This window comes from Passer montanus, unplaced genomic scaffold (assembly GCF_014805655.1).
Source record: "Passer montanus isolate IOZ18808 unplaced genomic scaffold, ASM1480565v1 scaffold10, whole genome shotgun sequence".
NCBI lineage: Eukaryota > Metazoa > Chordata > Aves > Passeriformes > Passeridae > Passer > Passer montanus.
In genome coordinates, this window is record NW_024356505.1 from 34,858,499 (window position 1) to 34,886,390 (window position 27,892).

General features: G+C 35.7%; 1 protein-coding gene across 1 annotated transcript; it reads right to left on the reverse strand.

Annotated features, from left to right (window-relative positions):
• Window positions 1–346: 346 nt before the first annotated feature.
• On the reverse strand, window positions 347–27,528 carry DYNC2I1 (dynein 2 intermediate chain 1). The gene is made up of 25 exons (XM_039712954.1): window positions 27,463–27,528; window positions 24,684–24,737; window positions 23,652–24,072; window positions 23,107–23,159; window positions 22,049–22,375; window positions 20,649–20,707; window positions 18,861–18,918; window positions 17,775–17,852; window positions 16,390–16,585; window positions 14,816–14,918; window positions 12,451–12,580; window positions 11,806–11,917; window positions 11,324–11,418; window positions 10,879–11,005; window positions 9,831–10,003; window positions 9,106–9,268; window positions 7,784–7,897; window positions 6,656–6,717; window positions 5,604–5,655; window positions 4,301–4,361; window positions 3,907–4,003; window positions 3,514–3,645; window positions 2,976–3,199; window positions 922–2,383; window positions 347–795 (listed from the first exon to the last, which is right to left on the reverse strand). Exons 1-24 carry the CDS (start codon window positions 27,475–27,477, stop codon window positions 2,212–2,214), a joined length of 3,078 nt encoding a protein of 1,025 aa, XP_039568888.1. The 5' UTR covers window positions 27,478–27,528; the 3' UTR covers window positions 347–795; window positions 922–2,211.
• Window positions 27,529–27,892: the final 364 nt, after the last annotated feature.

A 27,892-nucleotide genomic window follows, 5' to 3' on the forward strand; every position in this document is an offset into this window, starting at 1 on the left:
TCTAATTTCTAATTAATCATGTTGCCTTCTTCTGAATAAAATCCAGTATCTTATATAACTTGACAATCATTAGAAATAGCTGATGGAAAATGAAATGTTTTGTTTGAAACAATTTCTTTAATCCCTATGCATGGAATCGCTCTCCTTGGCCCGTCAATACTTCCCACCTTGCTGATATGTGCTCCAAAGTGGTTACATCCAAATGTCCAACTGCTAAGAGTGGATGGCCTGCACTCTAATGATCTGCATTTACCCACTGAGAAAATGTAAAAAAGGACACATTTTTTTCCTCACATTCTTGTAACAGCAACTGCCAGCCCAGGATACTTTTATTATTACTGATATTCTTACATTGGTTTCCAGTTCAAGAGAGGAAAATCCTTTAGGATTTTCCACAGGCCCACTACAGGAACTGACTCTCCAGGCAGTACAAGCATAAGATAATAAAATATCTGGATGTTTCACAGGTACTTCTGTGCAAAACCTGATTCTATTTTTTCCTTTTTGCATATTGAAAAAACCCACCACAACTGCACACAGCACAAGGCAGACAAATCCCTACCTTTTGCTTATAGGTTCCATGTACAGAATTGGGTACAGTAGAGAAAATTCAGGATGGGAAGTCCTGAAAGTGATTAAATTATATTGGATTTCTTTCAGAAGATTGAGCTGAGAGAAAGGAGTGATTGAGTGTGTGTCCCTCAAGTTGGGATGGAAAGAGTGAGAGATTTTGGTTTGACTTTTTTTATGATGGATGTCAGCAGAGATGCTCTGATACCTTACTGGAAAAACTACCTGCCGTTTCTTTCTGAGAGAAAGGAGTGATGGTGTGTGTGTCTCCCAAGAGTGAGAGATTTGGGTTTGACTTTTTTTATGATGGATGTCAGCAGAGATGATCTGATACCTTACTGGAAAAACTACCTGCCCTTTCTTTATCTGGATTACTAAAGTTATTCTTATTTAACTTGTAATGTATTGCCAGCAATGAAGATAAGGAGGGTCACTTGTGTTTGTGGACATTGAAAAGGAAGTCCATGACTAATCAAGGACCTAGGATTTGCAAAAATGCTCTCTGAAATATTAATTTCTCCATCAATTCTTTGGGCTCTCTGGATTTGTGCAATGGACAACAACACACTCACTACCCAAGTGGTGCATGTTGTTTTCATAAAGAACTCATTTTTTACTGCTGTGACTTGGCACCATCATGTGGCCACTTTGAGTTTTCTCAACTTAAGTAAAAATTTACATAGAAAAATGTTTGCAATTAATTAATTTAAACTTACAAATATTTCAATCTATTTCAGAAGGAGAAGGTATATATCTTAAATATATCTGTTCACTAAATACTGAATACACTGTCTATGAATTGTCATTTTTTCACCAAATCTGAGCTTGTTTAATCAAGATTTTACTCATGTTCTTTAAGCCAGCTTTTCTTAAGTTACAAAAGACATTTTCAGTTCTTCATCTTGGTCCAACCCTTAACAGCAGCATACAAAAATTAGCATATTATGGACAGCTGTCCTCTTTCTCACCACAAGAGCTTTGGAAATTATTTGCAGAATTAAACAGGTAAGTACTTTCTGGTTTATGTCAGCAATCCCAAGAGATTTAGAATTTCAGAAAATCTCCCAGACATATTGTTCACATAGACCAATCCAAACAGGGAGGGTACATCTCAGAACCTGAGTTAGTCAGGTATTCCCTTGGCACAGTTTCAGAGTCAAAATCAGAAGGTAGATATGTGTGATGAAATTTGTGTTTTGATATGTTTGCATATTGTCTTTAGGTGGACACAAGAAAGTTTTACCAAGCATTAATGTTTAAGAGGCCCAGAGGTGGAAATCTCCTCACATTCAGGTTGTACAGAAACACAACTTTATGTTTGCCAAAGAATTGCTGTGATTTCTTTCAGAGTGAAATAAGGAGAAACAGCAGTGCAATTTATAGGAATGCATTTTTGCTATTTTTAAAAATATATGTACATCTAGAGTACTTTCAATAATGAAACACAGCCATCATATTTCTGAGTACAATAATAGTAAATTTGATTTTGTAATTTTTTATGATAAAATATATTGTTTCAGTTGAAATATTGTATTGGTAGTCTTTAAAATATACAGAAGTTATATACAAATTACATTATTTTTTTTAAATTGAAGTAAAAAATAAACTACACATTTTGCAATAAATTGTATAACCCTGTTTCTAAAAAGACTGCAATAAAATAGAATACAGTTTGTCAGATTCCTCAGGCTGAGGTAATGCCCACTTCTTCTTTACATACTGAATGTCTATCTGTCCAGATTCCTTGGCCAGCACAATGCCTAAGAATCCATTTGCTTTTTCTGGTTCTCCCAGCAGAGTCATAGTTACAACCCTGAAATCAAAAGAAGAGGGGAGTGTTTTTTAATTGAGGCAAAAGAAAAATAAATTGGTGCTTTTAAACATGTTTGTATCAGGTTACTTACAGTCAACTAAATGATTCTTATTGTCTGCTCAGGCCCCAGCATGTTCTTTAGCTTTTCACAGTTCCAACCATTTAATGTAAATATAACATGCAATTCTTCCCCCATGCATTTTATCATCAATTTCTAATCATGGTTGTAAATTATTTTAAGCTTGTAAAAATGAACAATGTTGATTGCATTTTACAGTACAGTGTAATAAATTTAAAATTTAAATAATTTAAAATTTAAAAAATTTTAAAACTGTAGTAATTTCTCCAAAAACTAGCAATGTGTTGCTACAGTTAACAAGGACACAAGGAAAACTTTTAGTTAGAGGGATATTCAGCAAGACTAACTTCAGCCTAGGGAAGACAGTCAAAATTTAGCTCACTGTAGTTTGTTTCCACACCTTCAGTAGTTCACAAAATAAGAGTTAGAAAAGCAAATTCTAAAGATAATTTAAAATCAAGCAAAAAAACCCATGCAGCAATAGTAATATTTTGTTAAAAAGAGAGCACTTACCTCTCTGATGGGATAGTCTGCTTGGCCACAGGCAACAAATCATTTTCCAGAAGATCCCAGATGTAAATATTGGATGATGCATCCAGGGCAAAGAACACAGCAGGTCTTGTCAAAGCCCACTGCAGGGCAATAATTGGCTGCCCCTTTGTGCTGCCATTCCACTGCATGAGGGGATACTCTGATGTCATCTGGTGTAACCTAATACTTCCATCTGAACAGCCAACCTACACCATAAATGAAAACAAAATACCTTCTGGAACAAAACAAACTAAGCAAGATATAAAAAGTGGTGTTTAGGTATCTGGCTTACTGGTGGACTTGGAAGTGATAGGTTAAAGGTTGGACTTGATGATCTTGGGGGTCTTTTCCAACCCAAATTATCCTATTATTCTGTGATTTTTTTTTTTTTGTCACCCTTCATGGCAGATTTGAATTAGTGAGGTAAATCTACTAACACAACTAGTTATATACATCAAATTACAAATACTGCCTCACCAAGTAATTAAAAAACAAAACTTCTATTAAAACACTTTCATACCAAAAACAGTGGCTTTCCAAAAGGGAAGAAATCAATTGCAGTGATGCTTATTGATCTCAGTCTGCTCTCCTGGGGCCTGAATACCTTTGGAGTAACTTTGAAATCATGTCTTGTACCATGGCCTACCAGACCCTATGAACAATATAAAGAAAATTCATTAAACAAAACATCAAAAGAAGTTGCATTATTGGTATTACAGGAAAGAGGTAAATAATTAATGAGCTGATACTTTAAAAGATCCTTACTAGCTAACAAATTTTAACAGGTAACAGCTTTTAACAATATAGGCTCAAGTTATAAATTTTATATAGTCTACTGGTAAAATCCCAACTAAATAAGACAGCTTCTAAACCAAAAAACTAACAACGAGATGAATTCCAGGATGGTACTCACAATGTTGGTTCCGACAATGAAGTGATTGGGATTAGAAGACAGAAATTTAATAGTCAGTGTCTGTGGCATTCTCTGGCTAATATCCTTTGGGAAAAGGCTGAGGAAAATGGAAAAGGCAAAAGATGACATTAACACAGTGAATTGTCTCCAAAAGCTGTGCAAGTACATACAGAAACTCTTTATCTAAAATGTCTATGGCTAGATCTAGGAAGAAATGTGTATTTATGTTGAAATTATGTTGTATTTATGTATTTTGTATGAAATGTGTATTTAAAAACCCCCCAAAACAGAAAATGATGTTAAGCATATCTCATGTAACAGCAAATTAGTAAAGTATAGGAAAAATTAGTTTTGTGAGATAACATGTAAAATTGTAATGTCCCAGTTTTCCTACCTGTTACTCAATTCCATAGTTGAGCTATGTACTAACTTCACTTTCCCTCCAGGAACCAAACCTAAAATTATAAAAAATTATTATTTGAACTGACTTAAGCACTTAAAAAGTGCATTTAAAGATTGCATTTAAAAAGTGCAATCAATAAATTAAATCGTAAGGTAATAAGTAAAAAGGATATTTTATAATTAGTTTACTGCAGATACAGCCTTTGACATGTAAGAATCTTACATAATTCAGAACTATTTGCTTCAGAATTCAAATCTGAAGAGTTACAATCTTTGACAGAAATAGAAACATAGTTACACCTTTCTTTTTCAGCACTCTGTAAGACTCAATTCTAGAAATGGTTAAAATGCACATTTATGTTACTTGGATCTTTGACAATGAATTATAGTGATGAGATAGTGCAATAATGCATCCACAAAGTTGGTCTATGTTACTTGTTAGCAGAGAACAACATAAATAATGCAAATCCTTCAAAGACAATAATTTTTTGAAGAGGAAAAAATTTTATTGCTGGTTGCAGTAAAAATGTGTCAACACATGACCACAGCTTTAAAATGTACCTCTCCACAGACATAATACCCAGCTTTAGCAGCTTAATATAGCCTGACATTGCACATGAGCTTGTAGAAACTGATCAAAAATTCTAGTTTGCTGTCCTTACTTCATTGTTTATTTATTTATTTTAAAATGTAAAAGGATTTTAGTCATAGCCTTTTCCAGTTAGGTAAGCATATAAGTGTAAATTTGCTTAAAGAACAAAAAATGTAATTTTCTCCATTTACATAACTCAAAAAGGGCTGAATTGACTTGGTTTTTCTGTGTTTCCAGAGAAAACTTCTCAGGCTAAATTAAGTATCTTACCTAAAAAAGAGCTTTCAGGATAATTCTCAAAATGGAGACACAGGCAGCAACAAAAGCATTGTAAGAGGTTTGGTTAAAACTGAAGTATGAAGAGGAGTACAAAGACATAAAATTACACATTCTTTGAAAAAAAAACCAAAAAACTGTTGACAACACAGAAAACTACTCTGACTTGTATGAAATGTGGCTGTCTAGTGCCAATTACCAGTACAGAATTAACAGATGAGATTTAGATAGTGGTGAAAATTATTCTCCTATCTAACTAATAACCCCAAACATCAGCTATGAATTATTCAGAATAAATCTTTTCCTCAGTAATTTTGCCTTCTTCTAAACTACTTCTTGGCATCACTGACTCTTCCTCTCTCTTTTAACTTCATAGTCCCAAAACTGGAGCATTTTATTCTACCTCTAACAGTAGTAGAGTACTCACCTAAGTCAGTTTGTGAACCAGCTAGATCTGCTTTCTGCAATTCAACAACTACCTGAAAGGTCAATATTTAACATTAATAAACAATAAATATTTACCAGACTTCAAAGTTGTAACAGTAAGTAATAACTCTAAAGGCTGTTTGGAGAGGCAGGTCTAACATTACAGTGATTACAGGTAGATTCTCTACTCCCTGTCAATGTCTGCAATTCAAAAAATAGCTTCACATGCCTCATGGATGTTCCCTGATGGAAAGCAGAATATGGAAAGCTGCAGTCTACACTTAATTGCTAGTTGGCATCTTGCTGGTTTGGCCAGTCACAAAAATCCACCCTAAACAAGGAATTGTAACACATTTCCTGTGCTTTCCTATCCATTAATAAAATGAACTATACATGAAATAAAAAGGGTAGATCATTTGGCCTGAATCTGTTGCTACCTAAGTCACTAAAGTAAGTTAAGGCTTTAAGGAACTTGATTACTGACACAGAAGTGACTTTTATCCTTTATTATTCACAGGTTCAGCAGCTGCGCCAAAGCTGGATCAGATAAAAAAACACTTAAAACACATGGTAGAAGAGTTGTCAGGACAGTAGTTAAGAGCAGCAGACCTAGTGCTCTCATAACCATCATATTTTAGGCAAGGAAACTACGACTTTCACTTTTTATCTCTTTAACATTTGTTTTATATAAATTAGGAAATTAATTTCTCCCCTACATTCAGTATCACCTCTGACACCACTGTGATTTTGAAATTAAGGTAGGTGGGTGAAAGATGACTGAGGACTATTAATCGAGTACTGGAAATATGTGAACATATTTTTATTAAATAATACAATTGATTGCCTTTTTCATGAATTCATGTACCTGTTAATACTTTTGCCTAAAGATAACTTTAGGGAGTCAGATCAAAACTTTTAAGGAGAATTCCAACAGAATGGTTAGTGTTGCTGTCCTTTTCATGGAGGCAATTCTCCTAAAAAATTCTGAATTTGGGTTGTTGTATTTGAAGTATTTTATGACACATTATACTCTCTCTTTTCATCCATACTCACCCACATATTGAGGATTCCATTTTCATCCATTGAAGCTATCTGAAATGGAGGGCCTGACATTTCTATGGAAGGAATGGCAACAATTTATATTCATACACTGACTTTCCTCCTGAATAATAGCAAAGGATTTGAAACATTTCCTACATTAATACATCCTCTGAAACTTCTGCAATCTTCTCAGCTGCTTAAAAAGGGAAAGTTCTCTAAGTCTACCAAAAGAGGAAAAAAGACAAACTTTCTTTACTGACAGGGTGGTCAAATATTGGAGCAGGCTTCCTAGAGAAGTGGTCAATGCCCAGGCCTGTCAGTGTTGAGGAGCTATTTGCACAATGCCCTGAACACGTTTTAACTTGGTCACCCCAAACTGATCAGGCAGTTGGACTGGAAGATCCTTGTAGGTCCCTTCCAACTCAAACAGTCTGGTCTATATGGTCTAGTCTGGTCTCTTCCAGTATGTGCAGCTTGTCCTACCAGAAAGGCAAATGATCTCAGCCTGCATCTTTTTTAAAATGTCTGGATTCTCTGTGGACTTTGGAAGGCAACATAAAGTGAAACAGATGGAATCTTGTAAAACCTGCAATAGGCAGCACATTTCTTCAAACCACTATGGATCTCAAAGTACAAATTTGCTATGGAAGTGATAATTCTAATTCTTCCCTAGCACACTGTTTGAGAATTTGAGGATGTGAGGATTAGAGTTTCTTTGCAAAGGTTGGTCATAAAAAGAACAGGCAAAAGGCAAAGGAAAAACCACCAATTACAGCCACTCATTTTAAGTGCTTTTATATATAAGCAAGTTGCTCCACTGACTCAGACAGGGATTTTTTTTGGACATTAGACATTTTCCAAACACAGTTTTTGAGTGATAACTTGTTTTATCATGGAAATATGGTCTAGAAAGCAGACTATATAACAAGCACATGACCACATCTGATGTAAAACTGCACTGAATGAACATTACATAAAACTGAGAGCCCAAAACAAACATGAATATTGCATGCAATTGATACAAACAACTTAAGAGGCAGACTGGGATATAAACTGGATTTTGGCTATGATGTATTTATTTCACTAGATACCTAAAGAAAAACTCATATGTACTGATGCTTAGAAGAGCAGTTTACATACCCTCTTGATACGAGAGGCTTGAGAGCCCATAACTGTGGTTACTGTTGAGAGAAGTTGAGACAGGTTCCACTGCCAGTATAGGAGAGGTGTGGTTTACTGAGTTTAGAATGCCATCTGTAAATGAGGATAATGAAAGTTAAACATAGTACTTTCCAAAAAAAACCAACAAATCTTAATCACTCTTCAGCTCATGGGAGAATGATGATTACAAAGGAAGAATGGCAAATAATGAATTTTGCACAAGTCTCAAATACAATACTGCAAACTGCTAAATCAATAAAATACTACTAGATAAATCAGTGTTCCAATATTCTGTTCATTTCTCATTTTCCAAATGACTGATGCACCATTTATGCCACTGTACCAGACATTTCATTGAAATCTGACATTTCAGGGTTACCATGGAAAGAATTATTTCAAGCTCCATAAACAACAGGGGTAGAAATAAATCACTATTTACTGTAAAAGAAGACAAAATTGAAGAAAAATTACTCTTAGTAGAAAGTATCCTGAAAAATCCTGAAACAAAGTATTCACCAAAAGAAAATGGTGAATGTATGTATTTACCCTTTAATAACATTTTAAGGCTAATGTGTGTTTAGAGTAATTTCAATGTGTGCTCTTTGCCAGATACTCATGATTTCTGGACTGCCCTATGCACTGAACTTAATCTCATCTAAGACTGAAGGCATTAAGGCTTCCTAAGCATCCAGCATTAAACCTGCCTGCTTGCATAAGCAACTACATGAAACTGCACACATCCACTTGACTACCAGCATGCAACACCAAGCATCTCTGACCTACTAAAAAAAATTAAAAGTCTATCTACAACCAACTACTGTTTACTTTTACATGGCTGCTGCAATTAGAAACACTTATGAAGAAAAAAGGATTTTGTAAATGTGTGTAGTGGGGTGTTTTAGAAAGCTAATAGTACCACAGCCAAAATTAAATCAGAATATGGTTTGGACTGGAAGGGATATTAAAGATCATCTCATTCCAACCCCCAGCTGTGGGTAGGGACACCTTGTGCTGGCCAGGTTGCTTGGAGCCCCATCCAGCCTGGCCTAGAACACTTTCAAGGATGGAGCATCCACCACTTCTGTGGGCAACCTGTGCAAGTGCCTCACCACTCCCACAGGAAAAAATGTCTTCCTAATAACTAACTGAACCTACACTCCTAATAAAATTATTTACAAAACTATTACTGTATGTTATTGTTCACTCTAGGAATGTCTTGCATGAACATTACAGAAACATCAAGACTCAGGTGGCAATTTCGCTGTGCACAAAGTGACTGAGCAGGATGCCCAGATGCTCACCTGTGGAAAATGTGGGAACTCTGAATGTCCACTGAGTTTCAGTGATCATCATACAAGGGTGCATTCTTGAGTCTTCTCGAAGGTCCCACACTAACAATGAACCATCTACTGTTCCAGCAAAAACTAACGTTGCTTTACTGGGACTAAAGCAGCAGCATATCACCTGTAAAACAGTAAAAGCATGCTGGGTTGATATTATGTTAAAGATCAATTGTTTGATGAGCCTGAAATAGGTTTGTGAGCATGGAAACCAAGAAAATACAAATTACATGTGTTCATGGCAGAAGGGAAATCTATTTTAAAAGGGAAGTAGGATACAAGACCTTCAGCAGGCCTTCCCTTTTCAAAACAGTTTTTGTGTAATCTGCATCTACTGTCACAAAGCTGAAAGAGGTGATTCAGCTCTACGGGAATGATGAGTAAAGAGAAGTCCTAATAACATCTGAACCAGATGCTTTACTTCCATTCCACTCTTCAGCCATGAACTAGAGTCAAAATTAAACAATTAAAACAACCAACAAAACACCACAACCATCACTACAATCTGGTTCTGAAGCACAGAATAGAACAAGAACAGTCTTTGTTCACTAGGCTCAAATATGTTTATCAGAAGACAGAAGATGGCATATTTTGCTGCAAGACAAAAGAAGACCCCAAGTAAAAATAAAATCTTTAAATAAAGTCTTGTAATTGATGGAAAAATATACAAGGTTATTAAAACCTACCTCTGAATCACATATTAAAACTTTCTGAGGACTGGAGGGCTGCCAGATGTTCCAAACACATATAAGGCTCTTTCTGCTCAGCAAACCCACACCTGCCTTTTCAGGTAATCCATGAGCAGAAAGTAGTGTCTGCCTCTGAACTTGGGAGACATGCAAGCATGGGATTTTTCGGCCTAAACCATTAAAAAAAAAAGCCAAGAAAGAAAAGCAATAAATGAAAAAGCATATTCACTGCAGATGAAAAAACATATTCAGCTGCTATAGCAACAAACAAACTAAGTTGCAATTACGAAGAAGATTTCTATTAACACTATGTTGCTTTTGAAGCTATACAATAAAAAAGTAGGGACTAAAGAAGGAATTCAAAATACTAGAAGTAGAAAGCAAAAAGGAAGAGAGTCAGGAAATTAATAGAATAATTATTCTGGGCATAAGCAAGCCAATCTGATCTGATGTCAGTATATACACTGAAAATTAAACTGAGTCTCAAACAGGAAACAGCACAGGCCAGGCTTTTTTGGTTTTATCTCCATCTAACATGTTAGATGACGTAGGGTTCTGTGTTATAATAGGCCTTCCTAACATAATTACAGATGCTCTATTTTTCACTTTTCATCTGAACAGCTATTGTTCATATGGAGAAGATATAATTGCTTTACAAATATGTCAGGCTACAGTGTCCCTGTTGAATAACCTGCCTTTATTTGTAACTTTGGCCCTACTGTCAGCATAAAGAGCCCAAACAAAATTACACCCCTTGGGATGGCCCTTCAACAACAGGAACAAGAAATTACACCCATCATGTTAATTGCTGGCTTTATTTCTGGTAGGAATAGAAGGAATATATTTCTTGTAAAATGCTCTGATGTTCCCTATGGGAAAGCAATCTGCACAGAGTTCCATCAAGATTAGTGCAATTAAAAGGAAAGTGGGGTTTACATCATCTGACATGTGATGTTTGCACAGTAATGACAAAGAACATGGCACTTTGCAAAAGAAAGAAGAGATCACTCTGTACACTAAAAGGTGTAGAATAAAGTTCCCTTACCATGGAGGAATGGCTGGTTAGTATTTAACTGGAAACAGCTATCACTAATAGACAGACTGGTTTGTCGAGATCTTAGTTTCCTGGGTTGTGTTGCAACTTGATCTTCCTCTAGCAAAACAGCAATCACCTTTCAAACATAATTACATTTATAGAAATAAAAGGGTCATCTTATCTTTCAGCTTTGCTATTTGTAGCTTTCTAAAGTTACGTGGATTAATTTCATAAAACTTTATCAAATGTTGTTAATTTTGTAACTTTGCAAATACAGCTTTACAGATACAGAAGTTGCACAGCTCTGATTCCATTCCTTTGCAGAGTATTCTTTTTGATAACAAGTATTACTTAAGTAATTTATTTAAATTAGTCAGAACAAGAACTGTAAGTGATTTATCACACTGTATACTTATGCAAACAGCTCAAAGAGATATTAAGGATATAAGTGTACCTGGCATGCAGACTGGAGGAAATTTGCTAATCTTTGTGAATCAATTTTAGGTGTTGGAGCTCCATTCACTGATGTATTCTGGCTGTTTATGGGACCTATGAAAAACAGGAAAAAAAAAAAAAAAAACAAAACCAAACCTGAGGCTTCTAAAGAGAATCAGTGTAAGAAAAGTGTAAGGACAATTTAATTTTTAAGCAAGAGGAGCATGGCAAGAATCAACTTCTCTTCAGAAATAATAGCGCTGAAGGACAAGATCTGCTGGAGACTCATGGCTGCTGCCAACAGAAATATCAAGCCAGAAGGAAAAATTATTTCTGCCACTTATTTTTCATACTTTCCACATGAGGATTCAGAGTGCCTATGTCAGCTTGCTGTCAATGCAGCCTGCCACTCTACAGATTCTTACAAGTAATGGATACCAAAGAGAAAGTTGATGTGACATGCACTCATCTATGAGTAATTAAGATTAAAATGTTCTTCACCTCCAGATACAAGAGCACTTTCTCCTGGATGCTGTGTCCATTTCTCCAGTGTCTCAACTTCCTCAGTCTGAATGTCTCTATCAAGATTGTCCTCATTACACTGAACATATGCCTAAAGTAGAAAGATTAAATTATCGATATATGGGGTAACACAGCTAAGACTGACAGCACATAACTGAACTTAGTAATTTTAAAACCAAAATTTAAAGCTCAGCCTCTTCTGTTTGTGAATTCAGACCTGAGCATACTGACACACTATCACTATTTCATGCATGCACATTTTACCACATTTCACACCAGAGTGCTAAATAAATAATACTCCAAAAATACAGAATGTCTTCCATGGCATGTAAACACCAAATCCAGCATATGTGGGGACATTGAGCCACAGGCAGGCAAAAAGCCCTTTAGAAAATGGGGAAGCAAAATGAGAGAGTCATCTTCTAACACAGAAAGGAAATTGCCTGTCTGGCCAAAAGTTTTGAGATCATTGTTTTATAGTAATTGAGGCTTAAAGATGAATATGATTAATTTATTACTTATGTCCTAGTAGCTTTAGCAATTTTATTTTTTAAGGAAAATTCTTTTCCAGAAGGAAAATGAGCCCTTTGAGGATTGAAGCATTACTAGGTATTTGTTACGCACCTGCTTAGTGTTCATTTTACCAAAATTCCTGATATACATGTCGTACTCATTGACGGGGGGCAAATCCAGCAATGAAAAACTAACTGAGAAATCCAGGTCAATTAGTGGGAGAAGTTCTGAACTCCGTTTTCTTCAAGATGAATTACAAGAGAGAAACACAAAAATGGTTAAGAACAAATATTTGGTATTCCTAAAGAAAGACAACCTGATTTTGTATCTAACAATCCTTTAATCTATAGGAATTGAAGTTGTACTGAAATTAATTAGCAGATAAAAATGTAACAATAGAAATGCATAGACTATTGTTTAGAGTTTTCATTTTAATGTTACATTGAGATAATCATATTTGAAAATGCAATACTAATTGCAAATGGCAAACTTCAAATGGTTTATTGCTAAAGCCAAACTATCAAAAGCTCAGCAGATCATCTTGCCTAAGTATTCCAAAGCTGTTCTGTGAGGTAACAGATGAATGTCTCTTTCTTCTGTAGTTAGGACAGTGGCTAATTCTCCTAAACTCATCTTATTAACTCACATCACTCATATGTGTACATGCTTTATAAACTTCTTCTATCATGTTCTTGCTTTGTTACACATATGTAGGAGAAGACTGACAGTCCTTGTCACAATTCACACAACTATCTGTCTACTTTAATGCCATAAAGCTGTTAAGATATTTCATTTCTAGAGTGAACTGCTTGAACTACACGAAGATGTGTGCTTACAAGTGAGTTCCAGGCTCTTGTTGTAGTACAGTCTTTGATAATTAGACAATTTTTGCAGTCTCCCTTTTTCTCTCTTGCACTTGCAGGTTTTTAATGTACTTAAAAGTGATACATAAATACAAACCAGATATGATTATGGATCTATAGCAATTCCATATCTAAACACTTGCAGATGCATTTTCTAGTTACAGCTTCTTGCTGAGGCAAGATAGTATTTGAAAAGACCAGAGTAACAAGAGCTAGAATTTCATCAATATTTCAGAGCGAATTTTTCTTTATGCATAAGGACAATTTTCACATCTCCATTTTGCTACTTCATGACATCTATTGCATATTCTTACAGATATTTTACCTTAGCTTGTGCTTCCTAATGTATCATCTCTTCACAAACATGGGCAGAGATTGCTCAGATATAACTCAAACATAAGAAACTTGCTTCCTAGTTACAAATCTTAATGATACATTAAATGTATCATTAAGATTTGTAAGATTTGCAGACAAATCCTTAAACTAATAAGCTTGTATTAATGATACACGCAGACAAATCCTTAAACTAATAAGCTTGTATTTATAATTTACAACTCTGAAGTGCCACAAATTATTTATGGGATGATTTCAGTCTATTTTCCAGTAGTAATGTATCATCATAAGATTAAATTCCACAAGCCCTTCCTCTTCCCATGAAAATGCTCATTATCTTCACAGGCTGTGCATGCTGTTAGCATGCACACAGTTATAAACATAGTCATAATCAGTCATGGTACTTAATCAGCACAGGATGACAAACATTCCAGAAGGCAATTCTCCAGAGATGCCTTTGTGAGTTTCTTAGTCTGTCTCTACAGTCTAGAGAGGAAGCCTAGACAATGAACTTGTGTAAAATTTGAGTATATAATTTTAGGCAATGTGAATTAAATAACTTAGACAATAAAATCTCCCTTACATGAAAATTAGCCACTGATGTACAGCCATGAAACAGTGGAATCTGGTATTAACAAAAACATTTAATAACCTTGCTGTAAGCATCAAACATTGTAACAGAAAATTGAGATATATAAGATATATACAGTGCTTCAGACAAATTTAGAGCTCCTGTCAAGTTCCACAAAAAGCAGACATCAATTTGTTTCTTTAAAATACAGAGATGTCTTAGGTATCTCAGATCTAGATCCATTTTAGATCAGTAATTGCATGTTTTTACAGCAATCAATGTTGTCCCTGCAAGGGAATGTGCTATTTTGGCAAGTACATGCACCATATATTCTTGATTATTTCAGTAAATTACAGTTCTGCAGAGACCTGATGGTAGTAAAAAGGTAAAGAGTAATCTTTAGTACTTTAAGTCAATATCAAATTAAATTAGTGAAGCATTAAAAAAAGAAATTACAATCCTGGCAACATGTTCTGTAATAAAATGATGCACATAAACTGATATATAGATACATTTCTCTTACAAAATGACATGTAGCAATACCTGTAAATTATATATACTTAAGAACTAATTACTGCAAGTTAATAAAATACTTGATTCCATAAGACTCAAGTTTATTAAGTTCACATATTTCAAATATAATGAAAAAAACCCCTGCATATCACATAGTGAGCTGCCATTTTTTGTGGATTATTTAAAATACACTTACTTCTGCTTACTGGCCATACTTCGGCTGCTTTGTCTTTGGTTTGCCATTTGGAAATCCATGAATATTCCACAAAAAGAGCTTCTGACAGAAGAATCTTGCCTTTCTGTGATATTGTAAAACACAGTGTTACAGTTCACACTTAACAGTGCATGAAAATGTTAAGCAGGAAGTCTAAAAAGCAGCAGGTTTGTTACAACACAGCTACTGAAAGTTCATGGTTCACATGTTCCCACCATTTTCAGTAAAAGAGTTTAACATCAGTAATGGGCCAGCATATGACCCTTACAGTGGTTCTTTATCAATCAATTCAAAATGACTGACCATTGTAATTTTTACTTTAGAAGACTTATACAGAAAGTGTCTCTTTCTTTTGCCATTAGCAGGTGCCTTGTTCCTCTGTGTACAGTAAAACACTCTCTGATCAGTTCTAAAGATTGCATTCAAGTCACACAGACTTCACCGTGTGCACACTACGCCTCTGAGTAAGAGTTCAGGGAGAGGAGAACCTCGTCAACACAGGCTTAACTAATACCCTTAGACGAATACGGAAAACATTGAAAACTTCCTTGAAAAACTTCCTAAAAGGATGACTGCCTTTTTAGGCAATACTTGTAAAATGCTTTTTTACTTATAAAAATAATTGCCAGACTGAACAACCACCATTTTAAGCAAACGAGAAAAAAAGTGAATCAAAAAAAGAATGTGCTGAGTAATTAAGAATAAACCATTAAGAATAAACCACCAAGTGCTACAATTCTGAAATTTAAAAATCTTTATAAATTCTGTATTTTTCATTAGAAAAATAATAATTGCATAAATCTTATGCAAGAAGAAATTCCAGTATGCTAGCTCCTGCTGCAATGATCATTAACTGAAAAACTATTGACAGAATCAGAGACTCTTCTAGGCTGGAAAAGACCTTTAAGAGATACTATAAAGACTTACAGAAACTCCATGTCATTCTTCCATGACTGTACTAACTTTGAACCAGACTAAAAAGCTGTTTAATTTTTTTTGCACAATGATTCTATATGGTTGTTCACTTAAGTGCAGACTGCAAAGGAGAACCACAACTGTACTTAAAGAAGCAGCTCTGGAACTCACAGGTGTCAGATCAACTGAATATCAGGCATTTCAGAAAGAGCATGCATTCAAAAGTGATAAAGTGCTATATATTTTAGTAGTATTGATATTTTTCTCGCCTTCCCTCCAGAGCAGTTGCTTCAACTTAGCTTAAAAGAAAAAGGTGAATTTAATGCCAGCGGAAGCCCCAGACAGTTCCAGCACTCCTCAAGTTTTCAAAACCCAGACTCTCATATGCTCCTCTTACCCAAAATAAGATGTATTAAATGTCAGTCTGTACTTTTTATATTTCACAATTTAAATGATTAGTAATGCCTGTGAATCATTTAGTAATGTGGACGTTACAGTGCTTACCACAAATCTGCATGATTCATCCTGAGGACCAGATTTTGGTCTTTAGGCAGACTGTTAGAAAAAGTGGCCAGCTGACTTGTAAGTTGTATGTGTTACTCATACATTTAATATAAAAAGGCTGGTATCTAGTCACATACCCACGACTGGTTCCTTTTTTTCATTTTCCAGTTTCTTTGGCAATGGATTAAAAATTCTATCATTTTCTGCAGTAATAGCTCTTTGAATTTCTTCAATTTCTGATGTTCTGGAAAATGGAACCTTTCTTATGTTTTCTTCTGCATCTCCTACTTCATCACTTTTGTCTTCATCATCTTCAAAATCATCTTCATAGACCTTTGAAAGTAACAGAACTTCTAATACTTAGTAAACACAGACTATAGATGCATTTTCATATAGTTGCATTTTCAATCTTGAACCAAAATTTCAAATAAAAACCTCATAGAGATATCTATAAATCCTCTGATTGAAAGGCATTCTAAAATAACTGATGGGAAGAAAACAACAACTCCTGATTCTGCAGTAATTTTAATCAAGAGAAGATAACCTCAGTGCTGTTCTACAGTGCCCAAAATAGTATTTTTATGTAATATTCTAAAGTAGATACTGTAAATTTAGGTGAATTATGTGTTCTTTAAAGAAATAAAATAATAGTGTTCAGTGGCATAAATGCTTCAGGGATATATGAAGTTGTTTATTTTTATTTTAATTCAAGCTGTCCTGTAACATGTGGCAGACTCACATTTACTAAACTGCCACACTCCCTGTCTGTGCCTAAGGGTCATCCTTTAACAAATTCTCCAAACTGAGACAATTTATGCCATGCTAGAATAATCACCTAACACATATGATATGAACAAGTTTTAAATGTGCTTACTTCTCTTCTCTGAATGGTAAAGGGCTACTGCAGTGACCAGCTCAACAGTGGAAATCATCACTCCTGACATGAGTGGAGATGAATTCTACCCTCACTGAGCAAAGATGATTCTAGTTCAGCTCACAATGAAAGCACATCCCACACACTCTTGTATCTTAATAACTTTAAAGTAGACAAAGGAGAGCTAAAAATAGGGAATTCAATGAAACAAATTAGTGAAGTGAATGCTGTGTGTCAATACCTTTTTCCTATGATATTTTTTCAATGATAAATGAACAGGCTTTTTTTATTTTTATCTGAAATTATTAGCTCTAATAATTTAAATAATTCAGCATTCTTCACAGAAAGTCATTTAAATAATTGAAATCCACAAAGGCAGAGAAAACATTTTTTGAACACTTCAACTAGAAAATCAAAAGTTGTTTCCCAATCTCTGATGAAAACTAACTAAATATATAACAGAGAGTTTCTACATAACATTTTAATTACTCACTATCTACTGTTAGACAAATTAAGGTCACTGACACAAAAAAAAAACCCCAAAAACTAAAAGCCATGTAACATCCTGTTTACTTCTGTGAACAAAGTTCCTCTCTATTTTGATACTTAAGAATTACTTCAGACAGACAACTGTATACTTTTACTTACTTCAAAGTCATCCTCATAATTCAGTGAAAAATCCTCCAGTCCTGTGTCTGGATTAGAGATGTGTGTACCTTTCATTTCCTAAATCAGAGAAATAAATTAAACTGTTAAATAATCTTACCCCAAAAAAATCTCTTACTTGCCAAATCTTAGCATACAATAGATTAATAGTTGCTATTCTCAGATACATCTACATTTTCAAGCAAACATATAGCATGTTGTTTATACAGATAAAGAAAATTATATTATCAAGTGCTAATTACTGAATTAAACTAACAGTACAGGAACAAAAACAGACCTCAACCTTATCTTGGGAAGACCAACTGTTTTTCTAATAGTATTTTCATTGGAAAAGACATAAAAACTGCTGTGTTGTCTACAATTTCATTGGTGGTGCTAACAACAAAGTAAGATTGCCCTATCATTTTGAGGACTAGACAAAATTATCCCTACACCTAAGTTACACTGGGGGACTCACTCTGTTAATAAAATAGTGCAAATGTTGAAACCAGGAAAGCAGAGACATGGATGTAACAGGACAACAAGATAATTTTTATATATAAATAATTTTGCTAACATTGAATCCCTTACTTTATTTACATGGAATAAGATTTATGGTATTCCTGCAAGAACTTCAAATACATTTCCTTTCTCTAGATTATTAACGTGATTAAAATTATGCCATTTATTTATGGCAACTTTTCTGGTTTCAACATTTGCAGTGTTTTATTAACAGACTGAATCCCCCAGTACAAATTAGGTTGTGAGAAAAGTTAATTGAAAAGGAGACCAAATATAAGAGGACTGAACTGCCTATTTCTCTCCGCAAACTAAAAATGAAATTTAGGTCCTCACCACAGAAATTCACACTTAAAGATGAGCTGAATCAATGAGTTGAAAATATCACAAAACTTCTTAAAATGTTTATGGTAGAGTTAGGCTCCACTTGCACAGACTGTTCCATATAAACCCAAGTCTATACAGCTTCAGACTTGCTGAAAATTTCATTCTGTCTGCGCATGTACACTTAAAAATATTAAAATAAACAATTTCAAAATATAAAAATCATTTCCTCTTCCTTAGTTTTACCTCTTGTCTTGTGTCCATTTTCTCTGTTTCAATGAGTTTTCCTTTATCTTTTACAGTCCTATTCAAAAAGAGAACAACAATTTTATTGGTTAACTCATAAGAAAGCAGTTCTGTTTCAGTTTTGGTTTTTGGGGATTTTGTTTGTTTTAGTAAAAAAAGAGGCTATTTTCCTGAAAAGGAAAGAATAGTTGGAAATGTCCACTTAACTGAAATATTTCTACAATTATTTTTATAGATCTCTGTGATACAAAAGGATAATGAAACAACCAAGTGCTTAACCTGCAAAGAATTGAGAAACTTTGTCCAAATTTAACACCTATAACTGCATCAAAAGGCAAAGAAAAAATAGTGAGGAAAAAAACATTCATAACCCCACACATTTATTACTTGTATTAATATCTGCAGCAAACCAGAGATCAAGATCAGGTTGGTGCAATACACTCAAAAGCTATAAATCAAAGACTGATTTCAAACCTGGTTTTTCATTCAGGGCAATACAATCAGGGTCAGAGATCAGGAGCAAACCAACAACAAGCTTTGCTCCTCAATAATCTGTTTGATTATTTTATATGTAGAGAGTAAGTAGAAAGTATTAAACTTCAGGAAGAGAATATTTTACTTCTTATGTGAGTATTTGTATCTACTGCTGTTGGAATTGACAAACATAGTCAACAATAAAAATGAAAATTTGGCTGGATCGCGTCATAACAAATTGGAGTGATTCAACATAAACAGTGCATGAAGCTGAACCAGGGTTTCAGGACATCTCACTAAACCATACTGCCTTCCTGCCATCCAGGAATGGCTAAAACTCTTCTTCCCAGCTATGCACAAACAATGACTCAGCCACAGCCCCAGCAGCAGCTTCAAAACATTGCCTGAATATTCAGCACTGCTGACACAGCTGAGTGCCGCTGCCAGGTAGCATCCCAACATGTGTATTCTGAAATATTTAATTTTTCAGTTTTGCATAGGATCACACTTCCAGAAATTCACTTCAGCCAAAGTGCTTTGTCCCATGCTTAACATTAGTAATACTCAGCCACTGGTAGTAACTTCACTGCCTGTGTCCCCAGAATCAAATAACCCAGACTGTTTGAGCCAGGAAGCTAAACCAGGGTTTAAGAGTGAGAATTGCAACCAACCATGTACTCAGAGAATTGGACTTCAGAAAGTTGTGTAAGAATTTTACAAGGCTCAAGAATCAAAGAATTTTAAGTACTAGATATACAGGAAACTTCTCTAAGATTTCTATTTGCTAGTAATAAAACTTAGAAAAATCCCAAAATTTAACTGATCCTACTGAGGGTATCTGGAACTTTTCCTTTCATATTCAACTGCAAACTTGCTATGTATATAAATATAATGTTTTAGATACCATCTAGGATAGGAACTGAATATTGATACTCAAATTAAAGTAAACAACAAAATAGAGTCCTATGTAGTTCACCATGAACCTTACATGTGTTGACTTGACCATGTAGTGAATTTCCAGGTGGTAAAATTCAGAATTTCTGTCTCCAAAACTAAGTGCCCAGATTAATATATATGACTGAAAAATATATCTTGCCACCCTGATGAAGAAAAATAATTAAAGTAATACAAATACATACTTTTTTATCTGAATCTTCTCAGAGACAACACACAGATTTTTTTGTAATTGCTGTAATATTGGGCCTATGAAAAAAAATATCCCCAGATATGTGAGATTATGCTTATTGGTTTGGTGGTAACTGAATCTTAGTAGACACCATCTAGCATATAACTATTTTAAATCTCTGAATTTACCTTACAAGCTGATGGCTCATTTCTTCTTGAATCCTTTCCTCCTTTTTGTATTCACTGTTCTGTGAAAGAAATCACAATATTCATGAGTCAGAGATGCTGGGAGGGAATATGTATATGAACCTGTATTAGTAGTACTCTCATCAAACAGCAAAAAAGGTTGCTAATTAATTGTTTCAATTACAGACTATTTTTTATTTCAGTCATTGGTTGTAAGATGCTTTCAAAAACTGGTAGGGCCTAAAGGCTGACCTTGGAAGGCTGTGGCCAGCCTGTTCCAAAAAATTACAGTATGAGACTTTAACAGTATGTACTACAATTCACACAAACTGGATGGAGGGACAAAGAACACTCTCAGGCACTTATAATCCCCAGGAGAGGGACTTGAATCTTAAATTCTGTATTATGAAGGTTGGCTTAAGTTTGGAAATGCATTCAATAGGTTGTTATGAAAAAGTCATTATCTCTATCCAGAAACAGAAAATAAAATGTACCTCTGGAACAGAAGCATCAGGGTGTGTGCTCTCTAACAGCTAGAGTCCTGAGTAGACTTCCAAGAAAGTCAAACATTGAACAAGCCCCTGACAGACTTTTGTTGCCTGCTGCAGTCAGTCAGTTACAGGAATCACTCATGGAGGGCCCCTACACTGAAAATTACTTGTATTGTCACCAGAAAATATATTTCTGAACTTTTACTTCAGAAGCTTGTACATCTTCACTCTTTAGTCAGCACAAGAAACTACCTGAGACCATCTCAACTGTTGTATGTCTATATGTCTATATAAAATTCATTTGATTTTAAGAGTTACAAATTACTAGATATTCCTTCTCTCAGTCTTGTTGAATAAATATTTATTAAAAAAACAGTAAAAAATGGCAAATTATTGATTAAATCTCTAGGATATAACATCATGCTCTGTATTAGAAACATAAAAGATATTCTGTGGCTTCAGAAGCAGAGGCAAACCCCACAAATATAAAGGGTCTATATTCACCTGCCTGCTGATGAGTTGGATTGATGTGCTTCCTTCACAGAAAACATAAAAGTAGCTTCTATTAAAATCTTCTTTGCTATCAAGGCAGCCAAAAAACTTGAATGGACCTCAAGCCTTATGACATCTCCACTTCAAAGAGTTTGCAAAAATTTCAAAATTCATAGCAAGAAAGAGTTTTATGAATAAAAGAAGTTTCTGACATATAGGCAATGTTTTTTGTTCAAATTTTATGGAGGGAATCAGTTCTGAAATAGCATTCTTAAATGCAGATGTAGTGTTTTCATCTACCACTTTAGCCTCAAATTTCAGAAAATGTTGACTTAAAATCCTAGCATTTTTATCATTCCCCTATTGACAACATACTAATAAATAAACTAAGTGATAAGATAATGTTTTAGCAAAACCTACCTTTAGATCATATTTCCTTCTTTCCCTTTCTCTACTTTTTACTCTCTCATCAGCTTCTGCTGCTGGCCCTTCTCTGTCTCCATGGGAAGATTTCTCTTTAGATCTCTTTGATTTATGTTTTTCTTCCTCTTCCTTTCCATAATATTTATGACTTTTCTCTTTAGAAAGCCTCTCTTCTTCTGTCCCAGCAGAATATTCTTTTTTTTCTCTGTGTTTTCTTTCTCTCTCTTTATCCAACTCTTGATGCTTCTCAAACTTGTGTACACGTTCACCTTCTTCAACTTTGTAGGCCAAAAATTTTTCAATTTGCTTTCTCAAATCATTATCCTGCAAAGAGGAAAATAATATTAAATGTTTAAAAACTTCTCCAAGACAGTTCTATCTTCACAAATCTATCCAGATTTGACCACTAAAATGATTGAATTTTAAGTTCCTAATCTTTGTGCCACATGGATCTTCTAGCCATTTTTTTGATTTCCTATGATAACAAGTTTCAAATTATGGCTGCACTTGAGATTCTGGTGTCTCTTCTAGGATACTTTGTACAGAAAATCCTTTGAATTATATGTTCTTCACACAAAATATTAATTCTTGTCTACTAGGTGGTCTAAAGTAGGATGTACACTCATCAATTACCCTTGCAATAAGGGGATAAGTAGCAGATGGAAACTTTTGACATAGCTGTACCAAAAGTATGTATTTTTTGCTATGAAAATTTTATTTCATCTTTACTTAAAAAAGAGAATAAAATATGTCCTTAAAATCGAGTAGCTGAGATATATTCAGCAGATGGAAACTTTTGACGTAGCTGTACCAAAAGTATGCATTTTTTGCATATTTTATTTCATGTTTACTTAAAAAAGAGAATAAAATATGTCCTTAAAATCGACTAGCTGAGATATATTTTGGTTTTGTTTTGTACACTTGGCATCACCTCTCTATCTATGCATCTTTTGGATTTCTTGGGAAACACAGTCTGATCCAGTTTCTTCATTATTCTATAATTTTATCCTATTCTGTTATGGAAACACTTCACTAACTTCACTAACTTCCTTTACCGTTAATTCTTTATGTCTTCTTTCTCGCTCTTCAGTTCTCGCTTTCTCCTCCTCTAGAAAACAGATGTATAAATTAGGGAACAGATTTTAGAATATTCCAACTCTGTACATAATTGACTCTATCATGTAGAAAATAGTATTTTAGCAATGTGTTTTTTCTTACATAAGATCTTTCTAAAAAGAAATTCTGTTGAAATTCTCTCTCCAAAGGTGGTTACTCCTCCTTCTCTCCTAATGAATCCCTCCAGTCTTGTGTCATGGCAAGAGTAATGACACATGCTACTGATTTCAGCAATCACCCTGCAAGTGAAGGGATCACTCAGGACAGTGTCTAGGCACTGACCAACAAAACCAGTGACATCCATCCTCTCTTCAGAGGAAGGGAAACAAGCATCAATTTTTTAAAAAGCATCAAAATAAAACATGCCAGCAGGTACTCACACCTGCCTGTTTTATCCTCTCTGCACAGACGTGGTATGGTTTCAGAGTACTCCTATTTAAATATCAAATATTACTGAGGACCACAGCAACCCAAAGTTACTTACCCAAACGATGCCTGATTTCTCTTCTTCTGTGATGTTCTGTATCTCTTCCTTCAAACGATTTCAGATAATTTTGTGGATCTATAATCTCATATGTCTTGTGCTTTTTGTCTCGTTCTCTATCAGAGTCCCTGCCTCTATGTTTTAGTACACTGTGTCTCTCCTCCAACCATGACTCTTGAACCTTATCTCTGTGTCTCTCTCGGTCTTCTCTGTGGTGTTCTTTTTCCCTTTCTCTCTCTCTCCTTTTATCCCTGTCCCTTTCAGTGGATTTAAACCTCTCTCTCTCTCTTGTTCTCTCCTTGCTCTTCTCTCTGCCTCTGAGTTCATGTCTGTAAGGGTCTATGTCGTGAGCACTCCTCTCTCTCCACAGTTTCTTTTCTCTGTGTTTTAGGTCTTCATTCTGACTACCTTGTAGTGATGCCTGAAATAAAATAAAAAAATCTGTCATTATAATTCAGCAATCTACTTTGATAGGAGTATATTCATGTGAAATAAATTGCTTGATTACTAAATATGTATTTAATTTCCCAAATGGTATTAAAATGCTGATACAGTTCTAGGCATACTTTGTAAATACTAACATTATGTCTGTGATTATTGAAAAAAAACTAAAAAATTGAATAATAATAACAACACATTGGAAAACATCTTTTGAAAAATACAACACAAATTTAATATAAATATCATTTATGTAACTGACTGCAGCCAGAATGCCTATTTGACCAGGGCATAATGTAATTAACCAGTTTAACAACACAAAACAAACATGATAGATGATGATAATAAATACAATAGATAATATACATTTTAGGAAAGTGAACAATATATACAAAGCAGAACTGTCACTTGGATTTGGGTGACCAGCAAATCAGACCTCATTGACTGCTGTGTGATTACTGTAAAAATGCATTCTTTCCATTCACCTAATTTAGAACAAAGATTTATGTTTTTGCTTTATGTTTACACCACCAATAAATTCTAGTGTTGTAAGGGAGCTTAACATCAAGACTAGCAGAAATAAAATAAATCCACCTTTAGATGTTTCCTAAGTTCTTCTGCTTTCCAAGTATCTTCTTTGGTTCTTTTCTAGAACAGAAAATGCAGAAAAGACTGAGTAACCAATTTGCAGAGAGAAGTAAATCATTTAACAGTGAATCATATTTGTAAGGAAAGGATCAAGGTACACATGATAAGTCTCAATGAAATGATCGTGCAAACAGTAATTTGATTTAGCTTTAACACCTATTTACAGTAAATCTCACCTTCCTGGACCTGGAAGAGGCCTGAAGCTCAGACTGCATGTGTAAGTTGACTGCACATGAAATATTTAGATGTAGCACAGAAGGTAAAAGGCAAAAAGATAATGAAACCAATCAAAGTACACGTGATTGGTTCACTAGAGTGCTCCCTAATTAGTATGTAGCACTGATGGTAAAAAGCAAAAAAAAATAATGAAACCAATCAAAGTACACGTGATTGGTTCACTAGAGTGCTCCCTAATTAGTTATATTTCTTCTATCTGCATTTCCTCCACTTGGCTGCTTGACTACTGCTGTTACAAAGACTAAAGATCTCATATTGTTTGAGATCACTAAGGGAAGGGAGGAATTTTAATCTATTGAATATTTTAACTAGTTCATTGGAGGATGATGACCATATCCAAAGTGACATGATCAAGCTATCCTTATTCACAAATTTAGACTTGGCAAAAGCTACTGAAGACTAACAAAATAATCACTGATAAATATTGTAATGATAAGCTGCACTGGTGGAAGAAAATAAACATATGGTGCCCATTTTTTTTTTGTTAATTCATTTATGGAGGCAGTATTTTAACAGTGTATATATATATTTTAAATTATTCTACATGAAAAAAAACTTGTCTTTTCAAACTTGGATTTTATAGAAGATTGTAGTGGACTTGTAAACTTCTAAGTCAATGAGAAATCCCAAGAAAGCAGTATTTGTAACAAAGTGCTCTTTCAGTTTTATTTTCTTCTGATCCCTAAAAAAGGCAAAAAAACCAAAGAATACAAATATATACTACTGCAGAAAGTCAGGTGAGAAAGTAAAAACAAAGCTGATAATTTTCTTAAGTCAAGCTTTAACAAAGCCCAAGAAACTCAGCAGAACTTGTATGAAGGTTAAGCTGGAAGGGAGGATATGGATGGGAAGAAGCAGAATGCTGTACTATTGTCCCAAACAGTAACCTATTTAAAATCATGTCCTGGATTTACACAATATTTAGGTATGTATCAGCAAAAAAAGAATGCTAATGATGTTAATAGCATAAAATCAGCATGACCAACAGGCAACATCAGATGAGGCTGCTTCAGATTTATTTCAAAGCTGAGGCAACAAGCACACAGCAAGCATTCACAGGTGGATCTCTGGCACACAAGAACAAGCATCTGTCACTTTTCTGGGGTCTGCTGTTTTCACCTGCCCACCACAACCAAAAGCTGTTGCTTTTGTGAATGATGATTTTCCACTTAAATCTTTGCTTTTGCAGAAATATAATAAACAAACAGGGAAAATGAGATCTTTTATAAAGGGTTGAGACCTCTGTCCCTCTGTAAGTAAATGTCCACACAATAATGTTTCAAACAAACTTTCAGAGGATTTATTGAACTGTCTCACCTGTCTGCTAATTTAGAAGTATTTATATACTCATTTAAATCCAGATTAAGGTTTGTTATTTAAATGACACTGGGGTTTAGCTTAATTCATCCACCTAAGAGCATTCAGCTCACATGAAATGCCACAGCCTTACTGAACTCAAAAGATTCTATGAACATTTCTACCAGTTAAGTATCTGTTTAATTTAAAGATAAAGCTCTTGGTGGAAAAAGAAACCTTGTTGCTCTAGACAAACTTTGAAAGAGATCGACAGGAGTTTGTTTCTCGACTCATAACTAGAAAGATAAGAGGTTTTCAAAACATACTGGTTTTAATTTAAGAACACAGTTAAATGTGATTGTAAAGAACAAGAAACAAAAGAACAGTAAGACAAAATTCAGTATTTAATTTTTAAGCCATTATTTTTTGCACGTAAATGTAAACGTTTCTCATTTCCAGTAGGAGTGGCCGGTTTGAGAGCCCTGAGACGGGAAAGAGCAGGGCTGGCAGAAGCAGCAGCAGCAGGAGGGTTCCTCTCTCCGTGGCTGTCCCTGCCTCTGGCTCTTTGGCACTCCCACAGCGACACACCTGAGATATTTCACATCAAAGCTGAACTTTTCCATCACAGCTCGCTAGCTCACTGCTTTGGCACGACTGCTTCTGCCAGGGAAAGCGTCCCCAGAAATTGATGCTAGCATGCTCCTGTGGTTTTGTTTCCTTTATTCCGGAGTTCTACAAGCGTTCAATAATTTAACACCTTAATGCAGAAGTTACGTGTGTTCCCGAAGAACTAAAGCCCGACAATTAGGAGCATCAATTATTAAGCACACTTTTATCTGGAAGGTGAAACAAGGGGTGTTTCCGTAACCAGCTATCCCTTTCTGCAGGAGGATGCGCGGCGGGCACAGCCTCCCCCTCAGCCTCGGGATAAGCTCGGTTCTCGCGGGGGGATTCACCGCCGTGCCGACAAAACAAAGCCACCCGGCCGGCCCCAGCAGGGCCGCGGGGGTTCTCGGGGGCAGCAGATTAAAGCCTCGGGATAAGCTTGGCTCTCGCGGGGGGATTCACCGCCGTGCCGACAAAAAGTCACCCGGCCGGCCCCAGCAGGGCCGCGGGGGTTCTCGGGGGCAGCAGATTAAACTGCGGCGCTGTCCCCCGCCCCTGCCGCGCTCTCCCGGCCGCTGCCCCTCACCTTGTCCCCGTCCATGGGGCCGGGAGGCCGCGTCCGCCGCCGCGGGCCGGGACCGGCGCTGCGTGCGGGCCCGCCCCGGCAACCAGGGCCGGCAGCCGCTCGCCGAGCGATGGATGCGCCGGCGCCGCCTGAGGGGCGGCATGGCCGCGGGAGGGGCGTCCCGCTCCGGGCTGGACCTGTGCCCAAGGACAAGGGAGTCCTGGGTCGTGATCCTGCTCCTCTCGTCAGCCCTACTGAGGGACATCTGGAGTCTGTGTCCAGTTCTGGGCTCCTCAGTGCAAGGGAGACGAGGAGCTCCGGGAGCGGGTCCCTCAGAGGGCAGCGAAGGAGATGAAGGAGCATCTCTACTTTGAGAAAAGGCTGAGGGAGCTGGCTCCGTTCGGCCCCAAGAGGAGACAAGTGACAGGGCACCTCGTTAATGTGTGTAGAT

Excerpts from the sequence above, each read along its gene's own strand:
- DYNC2I1 (XM_039712954.1), bottom strand. Across the intron at positions 16,586-17,774 it reads ATTATGAGGATGACTTTGAA|GTCTATGAAGATGATTTTGA; the intron begins GTAAGTAAAAGT and ends TTACTTTCAAAG. Across the intron at positions 9,269-9,830 it reads TTTTAATATGTGATTCAGAG|GTGATATGCTGCTGCTTTAG; the intron begins GTAGGTTTTAAT and ends ACTGTTTTACAG.